At 41.2% G+C, this 20,639-nt stretch overlaps 2 protein-coding genes across 2 annotated transcripts in view; one reads left to right on the plus strand and one right to left on the minus strand.

Annotated features, from left to right (window-relative positions):
- Positions 1 to 20,639, plus strand: part of Hwt (SH2 domain-containing adapter heavyweight) — a 272,150-nt gene that overhangs the window by 154,931 nt on the left and 96,580 nt on the right. The gene's annotated exons all lie outside the window — the stretch shown is intronic.
- The window catches only part of LOC143355901 (uncharacterized), a 279,512-nt gene continuing 272,884 nt past the window's right edge, over positions 14,012 to 20,639 (minus strand). The window contains exons 2-4 of the mRNA XM_076791083.1: positions 16,932 to 17,070; positions 15,472 to 15,694; positions 14,012 to 14,352 (exon numbers count right to left, since the gene is read on the minus strand). Coding sequence (XP_076647198.1) covers positions 14,132 to 14,352; positions 15,472 to 15,694; positions 16,932 to 17,039 — 552 coding nt within the window. The 5' untranslated portion in view covers positions 17,040 to 17,070 and the 3' untranslated portion in view covers positions 14,012 to 14,131. The remainder of the gene's footprint in view (positions 14,353 to 15,471; positions 15,695 to 16,931; positions 17,071 to 20,639) is intronic.

Genomic DNA, 20,639 nt, shown 5'->3' on the forward strand with positions numbered 1-20,639 from the left:
CATTAAAAAGTCAGTAAAATTAAATTTAATGAATTTCAACTGTTTACGCAAAGACTTTTATGAAGTATAATGTACCACGTGGCTTAAGTTTCCTTCAAGAAACCAAAAATTTTTAACTTTTCTTTTATGTAGTCTTGTAGGTTTTACAACCTACACTATGTCACTACATAGCAACATGGCGCCTCCGTTACCTATCAGAAACGCTGAAAATCGCGCAGTTTTACACGCGCATAACTTTTGAACTAGTGATCTCCTAGGATCGAAACTTGGATTTGCGGCATTCTCTCGCCAAAATCTACAAGATTACATGAGCCGAAGTTAAAAATTTTTGGTTTCCCGAGGCGAAGTTTAACCTAGTACGTTCTGTACAGCTGGATTTAAAACAGGAATAGTAAAGGCCAAAACACAATTTTTCGTTCAACATATAAATGTTGCAATTAAACTAGAGTGGCCACTTCGCGGACGCTCGATTAAAGCGACCGAAAGCATTGAACGAAGGTTGTAGATTGCATCTCGGGATTAAAAGAATGGAGACGGTGCCTCGGCCAGAACGAGAATTAGATTTCCTTGCCGGACGCGTAAACTCCTTAATTCTGCCTAAGTGGCCATCTTGGAAGCTTCCGATTAAGATCAGAAGCAAACCGAGTGTGTCACGAAGTTAAACGGAATCCAGCGACAATGAACGTTCATGGGAATTCTCTTTAGTATCATTAGCGGCCGCCTACCTCGAGCGTTTTTTCGTTTCCCTTAAATCCTTTAATCTTTAATCCGACCGCCCTGCGTACGTGCTTCTCTGATTTCATTTTCCATCTGCCAACCGCAGGAGCGTATAGAGGGTGTGCCCGAACCCTGCCCCGTCACGCGACACAAACGGTTCCTCGAATTTGATAGGTGCTGCTTTACGGCCCGATAATACGCAGCATTCTGGACACGGGGAACTTCTAAAATTAGAAATTCGATTTCGCGGTATCGATAAGCCGCTTCTGTTTTTCGTCCTCCGTGAATAATGACGTCAACCATTCCTTCGTGTTCGGCTTAACGAGTCCGGCACATGCGACCAACGATTACGAACAACGTATGTTTTCACAATATTTATCGAAGATCTGTCGTTTATTTCGGACCTAATTTGATATTAAACTCCGAGCAAGGAAAGGGATTTTAGAATTCACGGAAAATTTTGAAATTTCTCAATGATGTTAAGATCGAAATTAATTCAGGTGCACGCGTGCCACCGAGAATTTAGTAGTGGAAAGTTCTGTGTTATTATTTGTATAAAAATGGTTCGGGAATATTCGTGCTGGTGGATAATATCAAAAGAGAGGAGCCGGTTTTGAAAGATGTTAGGAACAATACAATCCCTGCTGACTGATTTTTCATACACCCTGTACAGAAGTGTGCATCCACACAGACGACGTCTGGCTGGTGGGCGGTTCGAGGGTGGTTTAGGGGTTGAATGCAAGAGGGGTTCGCTGTTCCACGGATGCTCACAAACTGGCCGGAACTAAATGCTAGAACAAAAGCCGCGCCAGCGGCTGCGCGAATTAAAAATGTCTTCGGGTGATGGTGTGCCCGCTGGCATTCTGAATTATAGCCTCGGATGAATCCGAATCGAAAGTCCGCCATGCCTATTTCCCGCAGTTTCCAACATTTTTCGAAAACCGACCAGAAAGAACACAACGATTTTCTTCTTAAGCGAAAAACTCGGAAATCCCTGAAATGAAATTCTACCACCCACTTCAAAACAATACTTGTGTTTCTGCTTAAAATACATTTTATCTGTAGAAATAAGAAATAAATTAAATTTTTGTAAAGGAACCACTATTTCGGAGAAAGATGATTCCATTAAATAACTTCGTCCCTAAAATTGTTTTACTATCTCAGAAATGCTTAAACGAAGTTTGGACCAGTGCAGAATTCATTCTTCGGTAAAAAGATGATTGTACAAAGTATCTTCGTTCCTGAAATTGTTTTATTATTTCAGAAATGCTCAAACGAAGTTTGGACCAGTACAGGATCCATTCTTCGGTAAAAAGATGATTGTATAAAATACCTTCGTCCCTGAAATTGTTTTATTATCTCAGGCATGTTTAAATTAAGTTTCACATCGTACGGATAGAGTTTTCCGATTTTTAGCTTTTTGCTTGTCTGGCTACGGCGGATTCCTGTTTCCTCATCGATTATTTTATCCCGTCGCGGGAACCGTTTAAACGACCGACCGGGAACGAGAAATTTCATTACATTTCACGGTCTACATTCCTCTTTACGTGTCCCGAAGTACAGAAAGAGAAAAAGAAGATGGCGGGGGTGACTTTATACGGGTCTACACACGCAGCCCTGTTCTTCCTGGGCGGTTAAAACGCTGCACGCTCGCATGAAATATTCTTAAAGGTTGACTTTACGGCTTACAAAATCAAATTAATGAGTCCACAAATAATTCTGGAATGCTGAACGTCGAGAATTTTCGTAATTTCGGGGTATAGGCTGGTTTCATTGTCATCGTAGGCCGGTTTTCTAGGGTAGCTGGATTCCCATAAGATTTTTATGGTGTGGGCACTGGTAGGAAGTCGTAAATGTCGAGGAAAGATAAATTAATCGTAAAAGAAAACAGATTGTTCTGGTTAATTCTAGCATGAATTCCTTATCGACAGTTGCGTTCGTAGCTTGCAAATGACGTTTATGCGACATTCGTGCGGAAAAGTATCGTTTGTAAATACTCCAATGGTGAAACTAGTCGAAAATAATACCTACACCGATTCATAAACTTTCTCAATAAATTATAAGCATATTTGGATAACCAAACTTTTTGCCGTGCGTGTCTCCCAAAGATAGGAAACGGAATTATTTATTCAAGTCCAAAAATGAATTTTTAGCTCAGGATCTGCAAAATGCAAGGTGAATGAAACTCGTCAGTATTACACATTTTAACTTTTCAATATTTATTTCGTTAAATGAAGAACTTTTATTTTTGAAGCTCTCAAATCGGCACTCGCTCAGTTAATAGTAAATGATTTAGTACAATTCCTCGAATGTGGGTCGTCTAAAATAGTTTTTATTTTTTTTTTTTTTTAGGAAGATAACGACACAGTTTCTTTTTCCTTGCGTCAGGGGGATTGAGTTTTGTGCTTTTATTGACGTTTTTATTAAATTCCGCCCTTCGAACAGTCACGACGAGGTCACCGAGGGTTGAGTACGGTCGGCCGAAGTTGCGAATAGAAGGTAAATAGACTTCCTGAAAAATCGAGCAATTCAACCTGTCCAGTTTGCCTGGGAGAGAATGTACGAAAGAACGTGGCATCCGTTACAGTCACTCAACAGAAGGCACAAATAGCTTTCAATTTGTATCCCCGGCGTCCTCTAGATTTAGCCGGGATCTCACGACATCGTACCCGTTTTTATACTCGACTTTGCGTCACAACATTTCTCCTCCTAAAACAACAACCATTTGGATAAGAACAACACGCGCCGGTCATTAAATATCGTCATACGAATAACACTTGGCAATGTTATCGGAGATCGTGCGTTCTTTCCTGTAATCAACTTTGGAAAGCTTTTGAAATTCTTTTCTTCCTCCGGGTTAAAAAACTGGACGCTGGATGTCAGGACCCGGAGCACCTCCAAAAAAAGAAAAAAAAATACATTAGGTCCTGTAGACGCCGCCATTTTAGGTAAAAAGATTTGTTTAAGTACCTTAAGATGTGTTGCAATTCTATATATTATTCTTTTATGCTGCAAAAAATTGATTAATTTACTGATACCTCTGGCCCGTTACTGTGGGCATACCCCCCAAAACAGAATGTACATATACAGTTATTTCTCTGTATGTGTCGCCAAGACCTGGATGATAAATGTCGCAGAATTATCCCCACTACCGCGGGGTATACCGCGTGAGGAGCCCCGAAGCTCGAGAGACCTTGAACGCCGAGGTAAACACAATACGGTTCAGGTATGTCTCCTGTACGATACACGTCGCCGGCAAGACCCGTGTTGTTGACATATATCGAGAATTCACTGCACCGCTTAAAAATTGTTCACTAACTTCGAAGGGTGAAATTCTTCGAGGGAGCAGTTTTCTCTGGGGCGAATGATTCAGCGCATGCAACAAGAGCCAAGAGCAATCAGGTGGAAGACTATGTACATCATCAGTTCGGTGCCAGGTGCTGGAAACTCCGCAAACCTCCGCACACTCCACGGTTTTCCGTTTCAGTCTCGGCTGCGAAATCAATGTACTTTTGTCCAGTTCGTTACGTCTCTCGCTACAAGATCTCGAGACGCTCGTTCGTCGGAGCGGGCTTCTTACGTCTTCAAGGGCTGGAGGAGACCACCCCTTGCCTCACCCCCTCTGCCACGGCGAACGAAGAACAAGCGAGCTCGTGAGATAGGTTTTATTTCGCGGCTTAGCGTGGGCGAAAGAGACGGCTTCGATCCGAGGGTGGCTTTATCCGAACGATACGACGTTTCTCTTTCGCTGTTTTTTTTTTCTTTTTGTTCTTTTCCTTTTCACCGCGATGGGCGTCAGCACGCGGGCAAATTTGCATTAGGCTGCTCGCGCGGTCACGAATGCTTGCGTGACGCGACTGATAAGTCCGGATTAAGCGAACGCTTTACTCGGGGCGCGTTCCTTTTTTTTTTATTCTTCTACTTACAAGTGCGACGAACGCTCGTCTAAGCAGCCTCGAAGTACGTTGATACTTAAAATATAGTCGCAGGGCCGCCTTCCTTAGGCGTAGGTGCTTCGGCCCCCTTCCTTATAATTTAATTCTAAGGTTTTAAATTGAAATATGCTCCGCCCAAATCAGTTATAATTTTTAAATTAGTGATCTCCTAGGTTTGAAACTTGGATTTTCGGCATTTTCTCGCCAAAATCTACAGGATTACATTTAAAAAAGTAAGAAATTTTTGGTTTCCTCAGGTGAAGTTCGGTCAAACTCTGTGTTTAGGACATGTGAAAAATGTTGGATGTGTGCAAAATGCGGTGAACCTATTTTGTAACTTGGATATATAGCGGAGACTATTCTGGTTTGCAGAAATTCGGAAGAAATCATTCTGTAATCTGGGAAATTAATGAAAGCTATCCTTGGCTTAAGAAACTCGATTGGATCTTGGAAATTCGATAGGCAGCTGTCCTATGATCTAAAATTTGTATAAGGTTCATCATTATTATATTTTAGAAACTTGAAATCTTTCTGTAATCTGGAATTGTAATGAAAATTATTATCATGGCTGTATATACAAGGAAAAGTTCAATAGAAGCTGTTCTTTAGTCTGGAGACCCAATAAAGACTATTATTGTAGTTGTGTAATTGGGTTGAAGAAACATGATAGAACCTGTAATTTGATAACCCACCAGAAACTATTCTGGATCCAGGAAGCTCGTAGAAATCATTTAGCAATTTAGGAATTGAATCAAGATTACCCTGGGTTCAAGAAACTCGAACCTATTCTACGATCCAAGAATAAGAACCCAAGAGAGACTACTTCATAAAATTCTTAAGGGCCCGGTCCTCGTAGATTCGCGATAAGGTAGAGTGACTACATTACCGTCAAAAAATGGTTTTACGTGTCCCAACCTTTCGTCCTTACATAAGAATATTTTGTCGCTGGTAAAGGGCTCATTCGAAAGAGGAAGGTTCAATCTAGTGTGTCTGAAGGAATGGAAATTATTAATTAAACAGTCACGTGACTGTCCCGGGCCCATAAGTCCAATGTCACCTAAAAATCTTGGGTATCCGAAGGAATTGCAGGACCTTATGAGTAAAGAAGTCTTGAGAATTGAGTACTCCGGTTTTGAAGACTTCTATAAAATTTTACGACTTCTTGACGATGTAATCTTCCTAACTGCAACCCCCACCAGGGGCCTAATAAAAGCAAAAATCTTCACAGAACCTATTAAAGACGCTACTCCCTTCGAATTTCTCAGGACTGAGATACTACTGTTTTATTATTGACGTCATACTACGCGCGTACGTTTTGACACTAACTTCGCAGCGCCATTTGCCAGCGATAAAACTCGCGGCAGAAATATCGCAGGATATTTATTTAGGGCAAGTTCTCGGAGGTAACGGTGCTTCGGTTCACGCACTTTTAACATCCCCTACAGCTATTTTTCATTCGCTCTCCGCTCGTATCCGGTGATTCCACTTTGCTCCTTACATTTCCCATCGTCTTACTCGCGATTTCGCCTCCGCTTTTCTCTCGCTTGTTCTCCTTGATCCCGTATCGTTTTTCGTTCCTTTCTCCGGCGGCTTTCCTTCTCGTTCGTTTCTCCCGATCACCTATTCCTCTTTCAACCTCGTCTGAACTTCATCGATCGTTCGCGCTCCTGCCGGGACGATCTGTTACTCCAACAACAGGCAACAACACCTCCAGCGTTCTTTATTTCCATTAGGGTGGTCTCGAGCCATTTGTTATGATCCTGCAGGTTCGGGAGAGGAGCGTACCTAACGGGAGGAAAAACCTCACTCACCTAAATTATTCCTCCGATGGCTTTTAACGTGGAGGAGGACTCTTCTCTCTTAAGCTCGCCGGCACAACAATGATTACGCAATTTATTATTCACGCAGAGCGCCCGGGCTTATTAGTATTCTCTTATATCAATTTAAAACTCGTTTTACACGCTATATATTATGCACGATTGTCGAGCACCGTCTATTCGATGCTCTGGAGATGATCTATCGCCGGAGAAATTTAGATTTAAAAATTAATTTAGATTTATAAGTCCTCAGTCGCAGTTATCAGCAATTGATAACATTCAATTTTCGTAATTCCGAGTACGCGGTTACGTGAGTCGATGAATGACAATTGGTTTACCACCGAGATGGAAATTCGAAAGTTTTAATGCAATCGAGGACCAAGAAAATCCTCCTTACAATTTCCCTTTCGTTCCGTCTGTCGAATAAAAAGAAAGACGTTCAGATACGAGTATCAAAGCTATGACAGTCAAATTAAAATCAACCAGCCCCCCTGACGAACTAAAATTGGCTCATGACAGCACCTAATACGGTTTCGGGGTATCGGCGCACCATTCCCGCGTGGCAGCCGATGAAATTTTATTGTTTCTTCTTCGCGTGGATTCGTTCTGTCGTCGTCTGGCCGGTCGATATCCGTGTATTGTTCGCACGAAATGAAGGACTAGTTTCAATCAACTGTATAAAGGAAAGACGAAACACACTCCGAAAATAACGCGAATTTTTTCGACGTTTCAAACAGGTTCAATTTTTTAAAATAGTGCACATCCGTTAATATAAAAAATATTATAAACATCAGGTTTTAACGTGAAAATTTGCAATTTAATTCTTTTAGAAATTACAAGGAAAAATTAATAAGGTCATTTCTTAAAAATAGTAGCAAGTAATGTTCTTCCCAGAGATTTTAATAGTGCGCAATAGACACTATACAGAAGCAAGAAAAGTTACGATAGAATCTGAGTTATAAAACACTTGTAAAATACACAGGAGAGTTACGTAAAAAGAGAAACATGCAATGAAATGTAACGTTCCACGTTGGAAACTGCGTTCAATATTCGCGAATTGAATTTTTTTTTTCTTCTTATACTTGGGTAACAATTTTACGTGGCACTATCTTTTTACGACAACATGGAATTTTTACGGCACGTCCTACCACCTGCATAGTTAATCAACTCGTGACTCATCATCAGCGATACAATCCCGAGGAAGGTTCTTGCAAGATGTATACGTTGAAGCTCCCACCCTCCCGCGCCACCTAAAGTCCATGATCTCAGACTATCAGGCTTAGGACCTTGAGACAATGGACGGGTGCTCGCCTTTTATTGAATTCTTTCCTTTTACCAGCCAGTTGCTCGAGCGGCACTCCGGCTGTATATGTAAATGTAGCTTAGGGGACGTAATCCCATGGGAAGACGAGCAAGGGAAGCGAACGGCGAACTGCAGCAAGCGATATTCCGTCATTGGTGGGCGCACCCTTATCTCCTCTGTACACGCTCCTGTATCACCCTTCGATCGCAAAAATAGAATCCTAGAATCATGAAATTAATGATGCCAGTTTATCCCTGCCCCGAGGACTTATCGGAAAAATCCTGATCAATTGACATCGTTATATCGCGCGAGCAACAAGTCGATTCAACTTTGATAGCTGTTAATTACTATTTTCAACTTTAGAACGATCACGAGTCGGCCGATGCTTCTCTGCTGAGTGGATTCTATGCAAACGATTATTTAACAGCAATTTTTACGTCGTCGATATTATTTGTTTAATATCTTAGAATGTAGTAGTGTATTTTCAATGTTACATCGTGTACTGAGACTTGGAGTTTATAAATTTTCAAAAATTGAGCACTCGTCCAAGCACCCGGAAATTCAACAAAATTTTAAATGTAACAAAACATTTAAAAACGTTTCATAAAAATCAGTACAAATACAATTTAATGGAGACTCAATATTGCACGGCAAAGGGTTACCCCTTTTTCAGTGACCAAATTTTTCATGAAGTTTAAAAATTTAATACACTTGTCATGATTGAATTGGACGAATTTAACAAATAAATACCGTGCTCTGGCATTCGATGTATTTAGTCGACGCACGTTTAGCGCCGACTCCTGAGATTCGAGACGGCACTTTCTCGCGAAAATAGAAAAATGACGTCGATCCGGAGCTAATCCGCGAAAGCCTTTCAAGATTCGAACCTCGGTGATTCACCGAGCCCTCGGAAGGGCCAGTATGTACCACATAGAACCATGTACCCCGCGATATAAGTCCGTTATACTGGAGGACCTTCTTTCTTTGACGGGATTATTGGCGCACGCGAAAGAAGGGCCGCCATTGACAGAAAAGAGTTCACGTGGCTGGCACCGATACTCGAGAACATTCGAGGCTCTCTTGCAAATTAATTTGGCTGCCATCCGTTTGGTCATGTCTATTTCCCCCACTTTGATCATATCGCATAAATTCCCGGGTAATTCAATCAAACACGGCAGAAGGAACACGTCGCTTTGACATTTTATTTGTCCCGGTCAATTATATCGCAAGTGTAACATTTATTATGCAGTTGCTAGATAACGTTGCAGTGTACAGAAAATTCTAATTCTCTTGTAATTCTTAGATTTAAGATTTTGTATTTTTAGATTTTTATTTGTGATCGTAATTTTTCTCCGAGTATATTTATGCGAATACCTTTGACATTTAAGCGTGCAAGTGCTTTTACTGCCATCCTACGCATTTTGTACAGATTTTTAGTTGTTTATCTCTTCAAGGAAATTCATGTCCTCTATTTCTGTCTGAGAAAGCTGGCAATTTTCTTTGATCTTGGTTAGGCGTTCCACGAACTACAGAAATACATTTATCATAAAAATGCATTTATGACAAAAAGGAGTAGATGAAATTTAAAACACCAGAAACATATTAAGAAATTTCAAATACTGTTATATTATTTTGAACTAATTAAAATGATTTAAAACCGAAATAAATGTCTACTTACCCCCTGTATCCTGCAATTAATGTAGACAACATTTATTTTGCATAAAAAATCAATTATTTAAAGAATTATTCATTATTACATAATATTTTCACTATTTTGATTCTTGTAGTATGGCGACCCATTTTCTTGTTCAGAGAATTTCGAAAGTACATCGATGTTCCTGTAACACTGTAATAACAAAGGTCTGTTGTCGTAGCTCCGAAGGGTTTCAACTTTATCGTATCGTGAAAATGGATAATATTGTCTTTATAGAAATGTTTTCAATGGCCGAGCTGAACACGTGTATTATTTTTGTAAGTTTATTCTTTGGGCGACCGGCGGAACAGTCCGATCTTCCAAGGACGGTACAAAATTGTTTTCATTGTTTGTGTAGCAGTGTGCTCGAGTGGAAAATGTTTTTGGCGCGTCACGACCTGACCTCGACACGTTTAGTCATCCTGTGTGCTTTCTTGCCGCGCGAATCGCGATGAACCGACGCGACGCGTGCAATGTCGTCATCCCTTGGCGAATTCCATAGAGACTTTATCGCGAGCCATGCTTGGCTGTTTTATCTCGTTTTTATTTTCACTTTCAAGTTAGATCCTCATTTTCTGCGTACTCTCTGTTTTAACGCTAATAGCGAATTTCTGCGACAAGATTCAACACCTTCTAACAAAAACTAAAAAGTGACTTGGTACTTTCACATTTAAGAAGAATTGTTTTATTAAGTATCTGTTGTCTCGTAAAATATATTTTCTTGTATCGCGAAAGAAAGGTATAACATATTTTTTCAGAATATTATTTAAAAACAATATTAATTAATATTATTTCAGCCGATTATGCAAATCTTGTGATTGTCGTATATCCTTCTCGATCTTTTTTATTACGGTCGAACGTTGTTGGGAATATTTGCACTCTTAGTTTGCGGGAATCCAGTTTGCGATCTAATATTACTAATGCATGAAATTATCGGAGCGCATCGTTCTAATGATTGCCATAATACGTTCACGTTTGTCGTGTCTCCCGAGACTCGATGGAGAGAATAATGTGCTCGTTTTACACACCCCTAAGGAACACATGTAGTAACTACATGCACGTTGTTGGAGCGTCGAACTATGATGTCCATTAACTTAATTTGTCTACAAAATGTGTCTCACGCTTTGGTGATCATCCTGCTTATTGCATTACTATTTAGACACACTAATTTGACTGATCCTCACAAATCCGTCCCTATTAAACCCAGTGTAATAAGTATTAAACAGCAAACCAAATTTCAAGTACAGCAAAGTCTTGATCTAACGGAGCTGCACGATCTTAGTCAGTTCCCCTATCCCCTCCACTGGGGGCAAACCTCTCAAGCTGCGTCGTCGAGTAGTGTAAACATGCTAATCCGTGTTTACAAGCGCTGTCCTTCTCTACGTTCGGCGCGGTCGACGCGGTCACAAGAAAATAATAGCCTTGCACGATCTATGTCACAGCACGGACCCAAGGATTGGGCTTAGATTGTATTAATATGGAATATTAAGTATTAATATGGAATACGACCGCAATAGAGTAATTTCTAAAAACGGAAACTGTACGGTAATTTTAGGTGAAAAATTTAGTTGGGAATGAAACGGAGGTCCAGCGTCTCGGCGCGGTTGAATTAATTAGGCTAATTGAAAATTCGGCGACGTTCAGCCAGCGTTAAGCGGTCCAGGCGTCTCTTAAAATCACCGGTCGCCGGCACCTGTGCCTCCTTTGTGAACGTGACAATCCGGAGACCCTCAAGTGATGTTCATGGGACATCATGATCCGTGGGGTCGGTTTAATGGCTGTCCCCGCGGAACGGTCACGTGCACTGTATACACATATATCTTTCGAGCGTACATAAGCAAGTCGGCTGCCTATACCGTACGGGCTGACAACGCCATTAATAGCATAGTGAATGGTCGAATGACGTCACATCGAATGTTCCATAGTAAAGCCTCAGACTCGGCTTAATTATAAAACGCTGCCTTGCCGCAGCAAAAAATATTCTTCAAACAATGGGACAAGAAGCCCGTTTTATCCGCGGAAGGACGTCGTTTGTTTGACGGGGTAATGCAACTAACAATGACGCTGGGGCTGGGTGAATTTATTGTAGGGATCGATAGCGATTGCTCGAGTGACGACGATTATGCAATTTCTCCTGGAAACTAATCTTCGAAGATCGATACCAGATCCAGATACCAGGTCTGTACACTGAATTAGAATTTAATGGACGCAGCGGGAAAATTCTATGAACCTATTGTAGTCCGATGGATTTTTATGCAAATTCAAAATTGTATTGATTGCAACATGCAAGAGCTACACAAGGGTTTTTATGGAACTGAAAACAATACAACAGCAGCCAGTGAGGTAAACCGTATAAAATACTGATTATATTTTCTCTTTGAAAAACACGAAAGGAGTTTCGCATTACTCGTGCGGTAACCTAATATAGTCTGTAAAACTCTGCACGTACGAAGCAAGTTTTAATAAAACACGTCATACCCTTCGTCGTTGAATCCAATATCGAAGAAGGAAGAATGTTATGCAATTTCTGTTACAATAAAGCATAAAGATTCTCGGTCTGAATATTCATGAAAATTTTTCACGGGCGAAGCCAATATCGAGATTTCATCTAATTTTCATTCCTCCAAATTCTTTCGCAAAAAATATGTAAAGTATGCTGGCCTGAATATTCATGAAAATAGTTTTGGTTTTCGTAAGGTTCGCCGACGTGTGTATGCCTGTGCGTGTGCTTTATGAAGTCAACGAGGATTGCGTGGGCGGAGGGTAAACGTTAGAAAACGTCGGGAAAAGAGGCTGTGGGATGAGAAAGTGAGGTAGGGTGGTAGTTGTCCCCATGGGACGGTCACGTGGCCTATATACCACGAGAAACTGTAGGGGCCAGCGCAACGGCAATGGGTACCACATGACGGTGTCCCATAAATAGTCGGCCGGACGCCGGAATTTCCATTATATCGCGTTCCCGTAGGCAGTCTCCATAAACAATATCATCGAACTCCGCGCGGCGAAATGGCATTCCCCATTAGGTGTTTGTGTGCAATATTTATTACGGACACGGTCATTGTGATACGCGGGATTTATGGGGGTTTGTCGGCCGAAAATCTGCAGCACTCTCTCCCTCTCCGCATCCCTCTCGCATCGACGTAGGAAGAGAGGGACGAGCGAATAGAAGTGCGAAGAGGAAAAAGGGCTCGAAGGGAGTGAGGGGTGGCAGTGTTTGAAAATAGTTGAATAACGCCGACAAGTTTGGTACACCGTTCCGTTGCGAACGTTTTCGAACTCTCCGCGATCGCCCGAAAATTCCGGCGATTCTGCAGCCGATATTTCACGTCGAGTTAACGCGTCGATGCTCGTAGTTCGCTGCGATAGTTGTAATCACCTTCAATTAACGGGTTGAGCAGAGTGCGCGTAATAGCCGGATATATTTCAAAGTTGCCGCGGGAACGCCTGAAACCGTCGTTTACACTGTTTACGCTCTGTTGCGTTAGCTTTTTTCGCACGGTCTGCGGGTTGCGGCAAAGTTTATTTAATGGGCGACTTAATCCTTACGGCCCCGGTGGTAATTTGTTACGATTCCTCCTGCTCTCGTGATAACTGTATGTTGTGAGCGTTGCTTTATCGTTTACTCGATGCGATTTAAATGTATTGAAGCTTAACAAAATTCGTAGATTAACCGTAACCACACCAGAGAATAGTTCACGATAAGGTGTTTTACTAACGATCCAGCCTGCACAAGAAATTCCATGCTTGACAATACAGCAGCAACCGCTCCAAGATTCCACTCCGACCGCAGGTGTTGATGCTTTTGGCTCAGTTGGTTGTTGCTCGAATATTTCATGAGCTCAACGAGTAAGTTCTGCGTCACCCTCCTTGAATGATTCATTCCGCGAGGGTGGTTCTCATAGATGCTCCGCACAATTGCGGTTACCTCTTTTTTTTCTTAAATGATTACGAGGGCGTTGCTGCTTCCTCTGTGTTCTCCTGTATTCGTTACACTGTACTGTTTATATTCATCACACGATATCTGTTCAGCCAAAATATATAGGGTCAGACACTAAGAACTATTATATGAAATAACTCGGTATCTATGGTTCTATCAAAACACCTTTTAATGTTTTAAAACACCTTACTATTTTGTGGGGCGCATTGAACGAGTACAGTTTGATCTTTTATATCCCTTTTTTGTGGACACATCAAGGTGAACTTGAGAATTTTCAAAGGATTTTTCAAGGTGGACTCAAGGTCATCATATTATAGGTCGCTGAATTCGTTCTTCCATCGGTAACAAGGTGATATCAAAACAAAGTTGCATTAACTTTGAGAAAACTCAAGGTCGTCCACCTAGAGAAGATTTGTGACCAACATAAGATGTCCCTCCGAAACTTCAAAAGGGACACCCTGTATAGTCAATATGAGCTGTAGAACCGTGCACACTCCCAGTGAATAATGCAGAGCAGTAGAAACATTTGAAGAATATACCGTTGTATCATTTTCGAACAAAGAAATAAATGTTTACATAGCTCTTGGAGCTTGAAATTTTGAAAACGTAATTTTTATTTTGCATACAAGTCCGACGTCTGTCGATGTAATACGGTCTGGTGCGCGAGCTCGTCGCAAGGAACTGATAGGCCCTCGGAAGACTCGGTCGAGCATGGAAGTTATGGTTTGTTTAGCAGTTTCCATGATCTACCATGCGAATTTCCCCTTGATTAATGTACGCTCCCAGTTTGGACTTAAGCTCCTTCAGGATCGAGGGGGGCAGGCTCCTCTCCCGGGACCAAATCATGGAGAACTTGTATCCCTGGTGGTGAGGCGTGGTGCTCTCTGTGCAAACAACCATGGCGACGAAGGCACCGTAGTTCCCGTGCACTATGACGTGCCTGAAAGGTCCTGGGAATATAATAAAATTCGAAAGTTAACGGGGGAACTCCCGATTGTTGACCCGGGGCCGGGTCCGGAAACTGTCCCTTCCCGAGGAAGAGAGGCCATTGATCACCGTTGTAGATTCTGTGGCCGAACTTTCACCGGCGCAAACACTTTTCACCTACTACTACACGGAACGGCGGCGATAACGTGACAGTGAAAATATTAGTTTTATTGATTCCCGTGCCGAGGTTCTCGAAGGTCTCGCTTTATGTAACGCGCTTTATTTAGAATCCCGTTTGCTCGGGTGCAAAGTACTTCGGCCGGGACGCAGCTAATCAAGGACTCGATTTGCGAAAGGTCAAATTCGCGTGCGTTAGCGCGGTGTTGGGCGATTTTGCGACAGAAGTAAAGGGCAGAAGTTCTCTTATATAGGTGGGAGAAAATTTGAGGGGTGATTCTCCATGACAATATAAGACGAAAATGAAGAGTAAAAAATTTGCGATTTCGGCTTCATTTTCTAGTTATTATCAATTAAAAATCCGCCTAAATGCGGCAACCCGCCCAACAGAGGTGTAACGTTGTTTGTGTCATAAAGGCGCGCGAGAGTATCTATGACGTACCCCAAAGTGCACCTCTGTCGGCCGGGTTGCCGCATTTTAGGCGAATTTTTAATTGCTAATAACTCGAAAATGAAGGCGAAATCACACTTTTGTTACTCTTCATTTTCGTCTTATATTGTAATGGAGAACCACCCTTTAAATTTTCGCCCACCTACACTCGAACACCCCGTGTATGTTGTTAATGACCCGAGTGGTTGAAGCAACGTCGAAATTGTGAACACAAGCATTCTGTATTCATTTGTTGAAAATCTGGTAGTCGCGTAATAATTCATGTACGGAGAAAGAAATGAAACATTTAAAAAATGATTTGTGGGATGGAAAAATAGATAAATTTCAAATAAGATTTTAGCAAATTCAAACCACTACACCATTGTTTTGTATTTTATTTCATAATGAAACTAAAGCGTCTTTTCAAGCTTTCTGTACAGTGACTCAATGTTAAAATTCGCAGGGAGGAAAGAGAATCGTTGAATATATATTAAAATGATTTCTGGGGTAAGATTTGACTAAATATTTTACTTACCCAACTTCTTCCTCGACCCTTGTAGCTGCCAAATGCCGATGATTTTGTTCCCTCTGACGGTTCCTTCCACGTTAAAAGTGACAGGAACACTGTTTCTAAGACTAAGCGCCGTGTATTTTATACTGAATGTGTTGATAGATTTGCTTCTCACTGAAAACTGTCCACATCTGCTCAAACTTTCGTTTATCGGCGTACCAGCCACGAAGTACCATTTCCCTGAAAACTGAAACGGTCGAACGAAGGCTCCATTATTAAAATAATCGAATGTGAAGCTAAAAAATGACTGTCAAATGATAAACACTAGAGCATGATTCTAGGTTAACGTGCCAAATATTCGAGAAAAACAATATCAATTTTACTAATTATCGTTTCATATGTAGCATTGAGGCTCAATTCTTCTTATCAAGTCTTTTTCGTTACATTTTTAATTGTCATGAAATTATAGCGCGTTTCCCGGAATTTCCCATTGCACATACCATAAATGAAGATCGTCGAGCGACGAGTAAGTTTTAGGACGTCCTCCCCTTACAATTGGCGCACATAAATTCGAATGAGGATCGTGCGTGTGCACGCAGGTTTGAAAATTAATGTGTACAACTGTAGCGATCCAATATTGACAGGTTTCGGTGCAGGCGTGCAAACCCACGACCCGTTTAACCGACACTTCACCGAATTTACGCGTGTCTGTGTAGCTGCGTCAGGCTCATTGATATTGTGTAACCGATGGCATTATACGTTTCGGGCTATCGTGATCCGAATGAATGAGTCTTCCACATGATCACGCAAACATCATTCTCGCGTGCACGTAATTGAAGGACTTGATGCTGAATGGAAATTTCGTATATTTCTAGACATTGATCCAAAGAGGTACTGACATAGTAATTCCTCGTAAGAGATTGTGTATAGACAGGATTTTTTCCAAGACCTCGGAAAGGTCAGCCATAACTTTGTACTGTTAAGCACTTTTAAACGAAAAAATTACGAGGCACTGCCTAAAATATACATTCTTAAAAACAGAAGCATTTTTTGAATAAACTCACAGTTTTTGAGAAAAAATTCTCAAAAATCACTTTTTTCAGTCTTCTGACACAGGTTAGCCCTTGATGAATCAACTGAAGGTTACACGCTTGAAGATGCACTTTCCATTTCAAATGACCTTTAACTGAAACCCTAGATCGAGTACCTCGAAAACTATACCTAAAAAATTGTCAAACAGCTCCCGGCATAGTCATCGATACAATCGTGTTAATCGTCCATTTTTTAAAGATGAAACAAACACTTTTGAGGGTCTAGGAAGTTTCTAAAAATAGTTACGGTATACGTGTACTTCGAAAGAGTCAAATACGTGCTTGATGCCCCACGAGTGACCTAATGCTTGCAAATGGCGGTGTAAATTGAATTCGATCCCGTCCCCACCCAGTGCAGCTCGTACGAGTGTCGCATTAACAATAACGGATTACCTGATTCAAGTCCAGTGGCTGTCCAATATCCGGCGTGCACGCGGTGCAATCGCGTATCAAACACACCGTGCAAATCAGCGCCGGAAGTACCGTGCAGAAACGCAACATTTTCTGGCTGGCTCGGAGCGTGCGTCACGTCGTGCGCCCGACGATCAACGGCCGCGGACTGTTCGGTATATTGAAACCGTAAACGCGGATTCTGACGGGATTCCAGTTCGTTATCTACGACGCATTACTCACGGGGGTTTGCCGAGTCAGTGGCGGTGGATGGAACCATGTACAGGGTGGAGTACCTAAACCGAAACATCCGAATCTCTCGGATATTTATGGCCGCGCAAAATATCTCTTCCGCGCGAACCAACGCAATTTTATAGAGAAGTTTTCTACCAGGGTCAGCTTTTATGGGATTCTAGGCTCGTCAATTCTTTTTTCACTAACACGGTTTTGGTCGATACAAATTTTCGCTCGTTCTCAAACAGATTTGTACGACTGTGACATTTCAATCTGAATTGTGGAAACTGAAATGGATACCGCAACAGGTAATAGTTAAAGATTCTTCATGACAATTATTCAGGATAACGGTTCTTCATAACTGTTTTACTCAGAAACTTTATTATAAAATAGCAGATTCTATGCATTTATGACAAAAGGATGCAATTTAACGGAACGAGAACATTAGAAGAATTTACGAGTACAGTAATGTCTTGATCCAAGTCGAACGGAGCTATACGATTTTAGTCATTTCGCTTATCGCCTCCACTGGGGGGGGGGGTATAACCACGAGGGGGCGAGAAACATGCTGCGTAGTTCGTGTTTACATGCGCTGTCCCCTTCTACACAAGAAAGTAGTAGTCCTACACGATCTATGACACAGCACGGAACTGAGGATGTGGGTTAGATCAAGACTGTAAGGTAATGTACTGTTATATTATTTTCAACCTATTGAACACATTAAGGAAGAAAATAAGAGGCTGTGCTCACAATGCAATCTACCGAAACTAAAATAAAAACATCTCCATCGACCCATAAAAAATGGCGAAGTTTCATTCATATAATTTTATTTTTGAAAACAAGATCTTCCGTAAATTCATGTACTATGAAAGTACAATAACTGTGTGTAAAAGTACTTATTCATACGACGGTAAATGACTATTGGGATGTTCTCGTTCGAGGACTCCACCCTGTACATCGACAGTGGCAGTGTGTAAACGCTATAGTCGTGCCTAAATACCCGCGTTCCTCTTGTTTGACTCCCACCTATTTACAGTTGTTAGTGTATCCGTGTGCACGAGGATTGGTCTATGAGACACATTTGTCTCTTCCACCCGCTCCCGGGTTCTTGAGAACTACGACATGATACCGAGTTGTTTGTTGTTGATGTAATTTACCCTGGGAATCGCGCACGGGCGAGAGTTGAATGATATCCGAGGAATAATGGAAGATCGCAGGCAACATCGGACGAATATTATTCCGCACTCGATACAGACAATCCTACAGACATTCGAAATTGATCTGATAGTATGTAACAATTAATTGGCTTTTCGTTTGCTTTCTCGTTTCCGGTTTTACTCGGAAGCGTCTAGAATTCATTGCATCGGCCAATATTTGTTTTATTGATATTTCACTTCGATTTTATTGACTCGGGATTTTAATTATTGCTTCCGGCGATGTTTGCTCGTATAAAAGCGATAGTTATTTTTACGACGGGAATCGTAAACGAACGCTTTATAGGTCAGTTACAGAATATGAACGCGTAGAAATTGTATTACCTTATGCTGTTTTAAGACCAGCTTGAAACATCTACACCTCCTAAAAACATATTAAAAATAAGAATTCAAATAAAAATAAAAATAAATAAAATAAAAGTAAAATAAAAATCGTCTCCATCTGTTGCAAGACATGGGAGCCATATAGAAATTTTCTTCTTTTTTCGAGTAACTTAATAAGCTGAAAATTGCATAGCAATACCTCCTAACTCTACCAAAATTTTTACTGTCTTGTTTTTATAATCCCTCCTACTCGCTGTACAGGGTGTTCGACTACAGGTGAGAGAAAATTTGAGGGGTTCTCTATGAGAATATAAGACGAAAATGAAGAGTAAAAAATTGTGATTTCGGCTTTATTTTTGAGTTATTAGCAATTAAAAATTCGCCTACAATGCGGCAACCCGGCCGACAGAGGTGTACGTTGCGTACGTCATAGAGGCACACGACGGTAACTTATCAAGTGACATACTCCGCATGCCTCGCAAGAATTCAGCGTGTGAACCGTTCGATTAGGTCATTCGACACGCATTTTCGGTTCTAGCCGAATTATTGGCTAAAGTGTGTGACGTCAAAGCATAAATGCGAGGACCCTCTTTGATACGTGACCGTCGCGCGCCTTTACGACGTAAGCAACGCACACCTCTGTTGGCCGGGTTGCCGCATTTTAGGCGGATTTTTAATTAATAATAACTAAAATCTGAAGCCGAAATCGCAATTTTTTTGTTCTTCATTTTCGTTTTATATCGTCTTGGAGAACCACCCCTTAAATTTTCTCCCACCTGTGTTCGGACACCCTGCATATTCTGTATATTTGTAACAATTGTGTGCCGTTCGAAGGTGAAGGAAACACAATTTGAAAACGACAATATTTACAGTTCCAGAGCAGGCTACTTCGTGAAAGTAATTCCGTAATCTCCATCGCGGAATGATTTCGCAAGATCAACGGCGCCCCATCGCTCCTGGATGTTTGCCGAGGAATGCATAAACCGCGTTTACCTTCGGCCGCGATAACTGTTTGCATCCCGGGTGAAAATTATAACGGCCGGGTTACGGAGCCGATAATACGGATTTACGAGGCGCGCCCCTGCGATCGGGAGCCACGCCGCGCCGTCAATTCGTCGTCAATTCAGACCCGATAAGTGTTTATCTAGCCCGACAGTCGCGGGTCTCTATGGTGAAACTATCGCGTGAAACTCGGCTAAGAATAATAGCCTCCTCTCCCCTGTCGATATCTACGTTGATAGTTTTGACTGCATTAGCCATTACTCTCCGAGCGCGCCTATTTTCTTCCCCGTTCGATCCTATCGGCGCGGCGTGAAATACGCTGCAGTCGCGAGGCGATTCGCAAGCCGTCGTTCGCAACGGGCAACGAAACATTTTATTCGCGAAAATCTAGACTGATAGATTTTGGATTTCTATACATTCACATTGCTTTTGCAGGTTTGTGAAATCCGAGGAAACGTATGTATTAGGTTGCTGCATATGAAATGTCAAGTTCTTGACCGTAACATTAAACAACCCTAGTTGTTCATCAAAGCACTATTGTAATCAACATATCCTCTCAACGAACTACAAGTTTCTTGATCACATTTGTATAAATGTATCAAATGCTTGAATAAAAATCGATATATTTCAGTGTCCTTAAAAATAATTTAAAAATCAATAGAAAAAGATTCATATCATCGACTTGTTGGGAAAATAATTTTAATAAAAAGCTAGTATAAAATGGTTGAATAAAAATCAATATACTTCAGTGTCCATAAAAATAATTTAATACCATCCTGTTGACGGCAAATAATAATAGTCAAACCTGGTATAAATCCTCGAATAAAAATCAAGAAAAATAAATTCATACCATCGACTTGCTCGTAAAAAAATTATAATAAAAATCTAGTATAAAATGGTTGAATGAAAGTCAATATACCTCAGTGTCTTTTAAAAT

The sequence above is a fragment of the Halictus rubicundus genome, chromosome 7, assembly GCF_050948215.1.
Source record: "Halictus rubicundus isolate RS-2024b chromosome 7, iyHalRubi1_principal, whole genome shotgun sequence".
Lineage (NCBI taxonomy): Eukaryota > Metazoa > Arthropoda > Insecta > Hymenoptera > Halictidae > Halictus > Halictus rubicundus.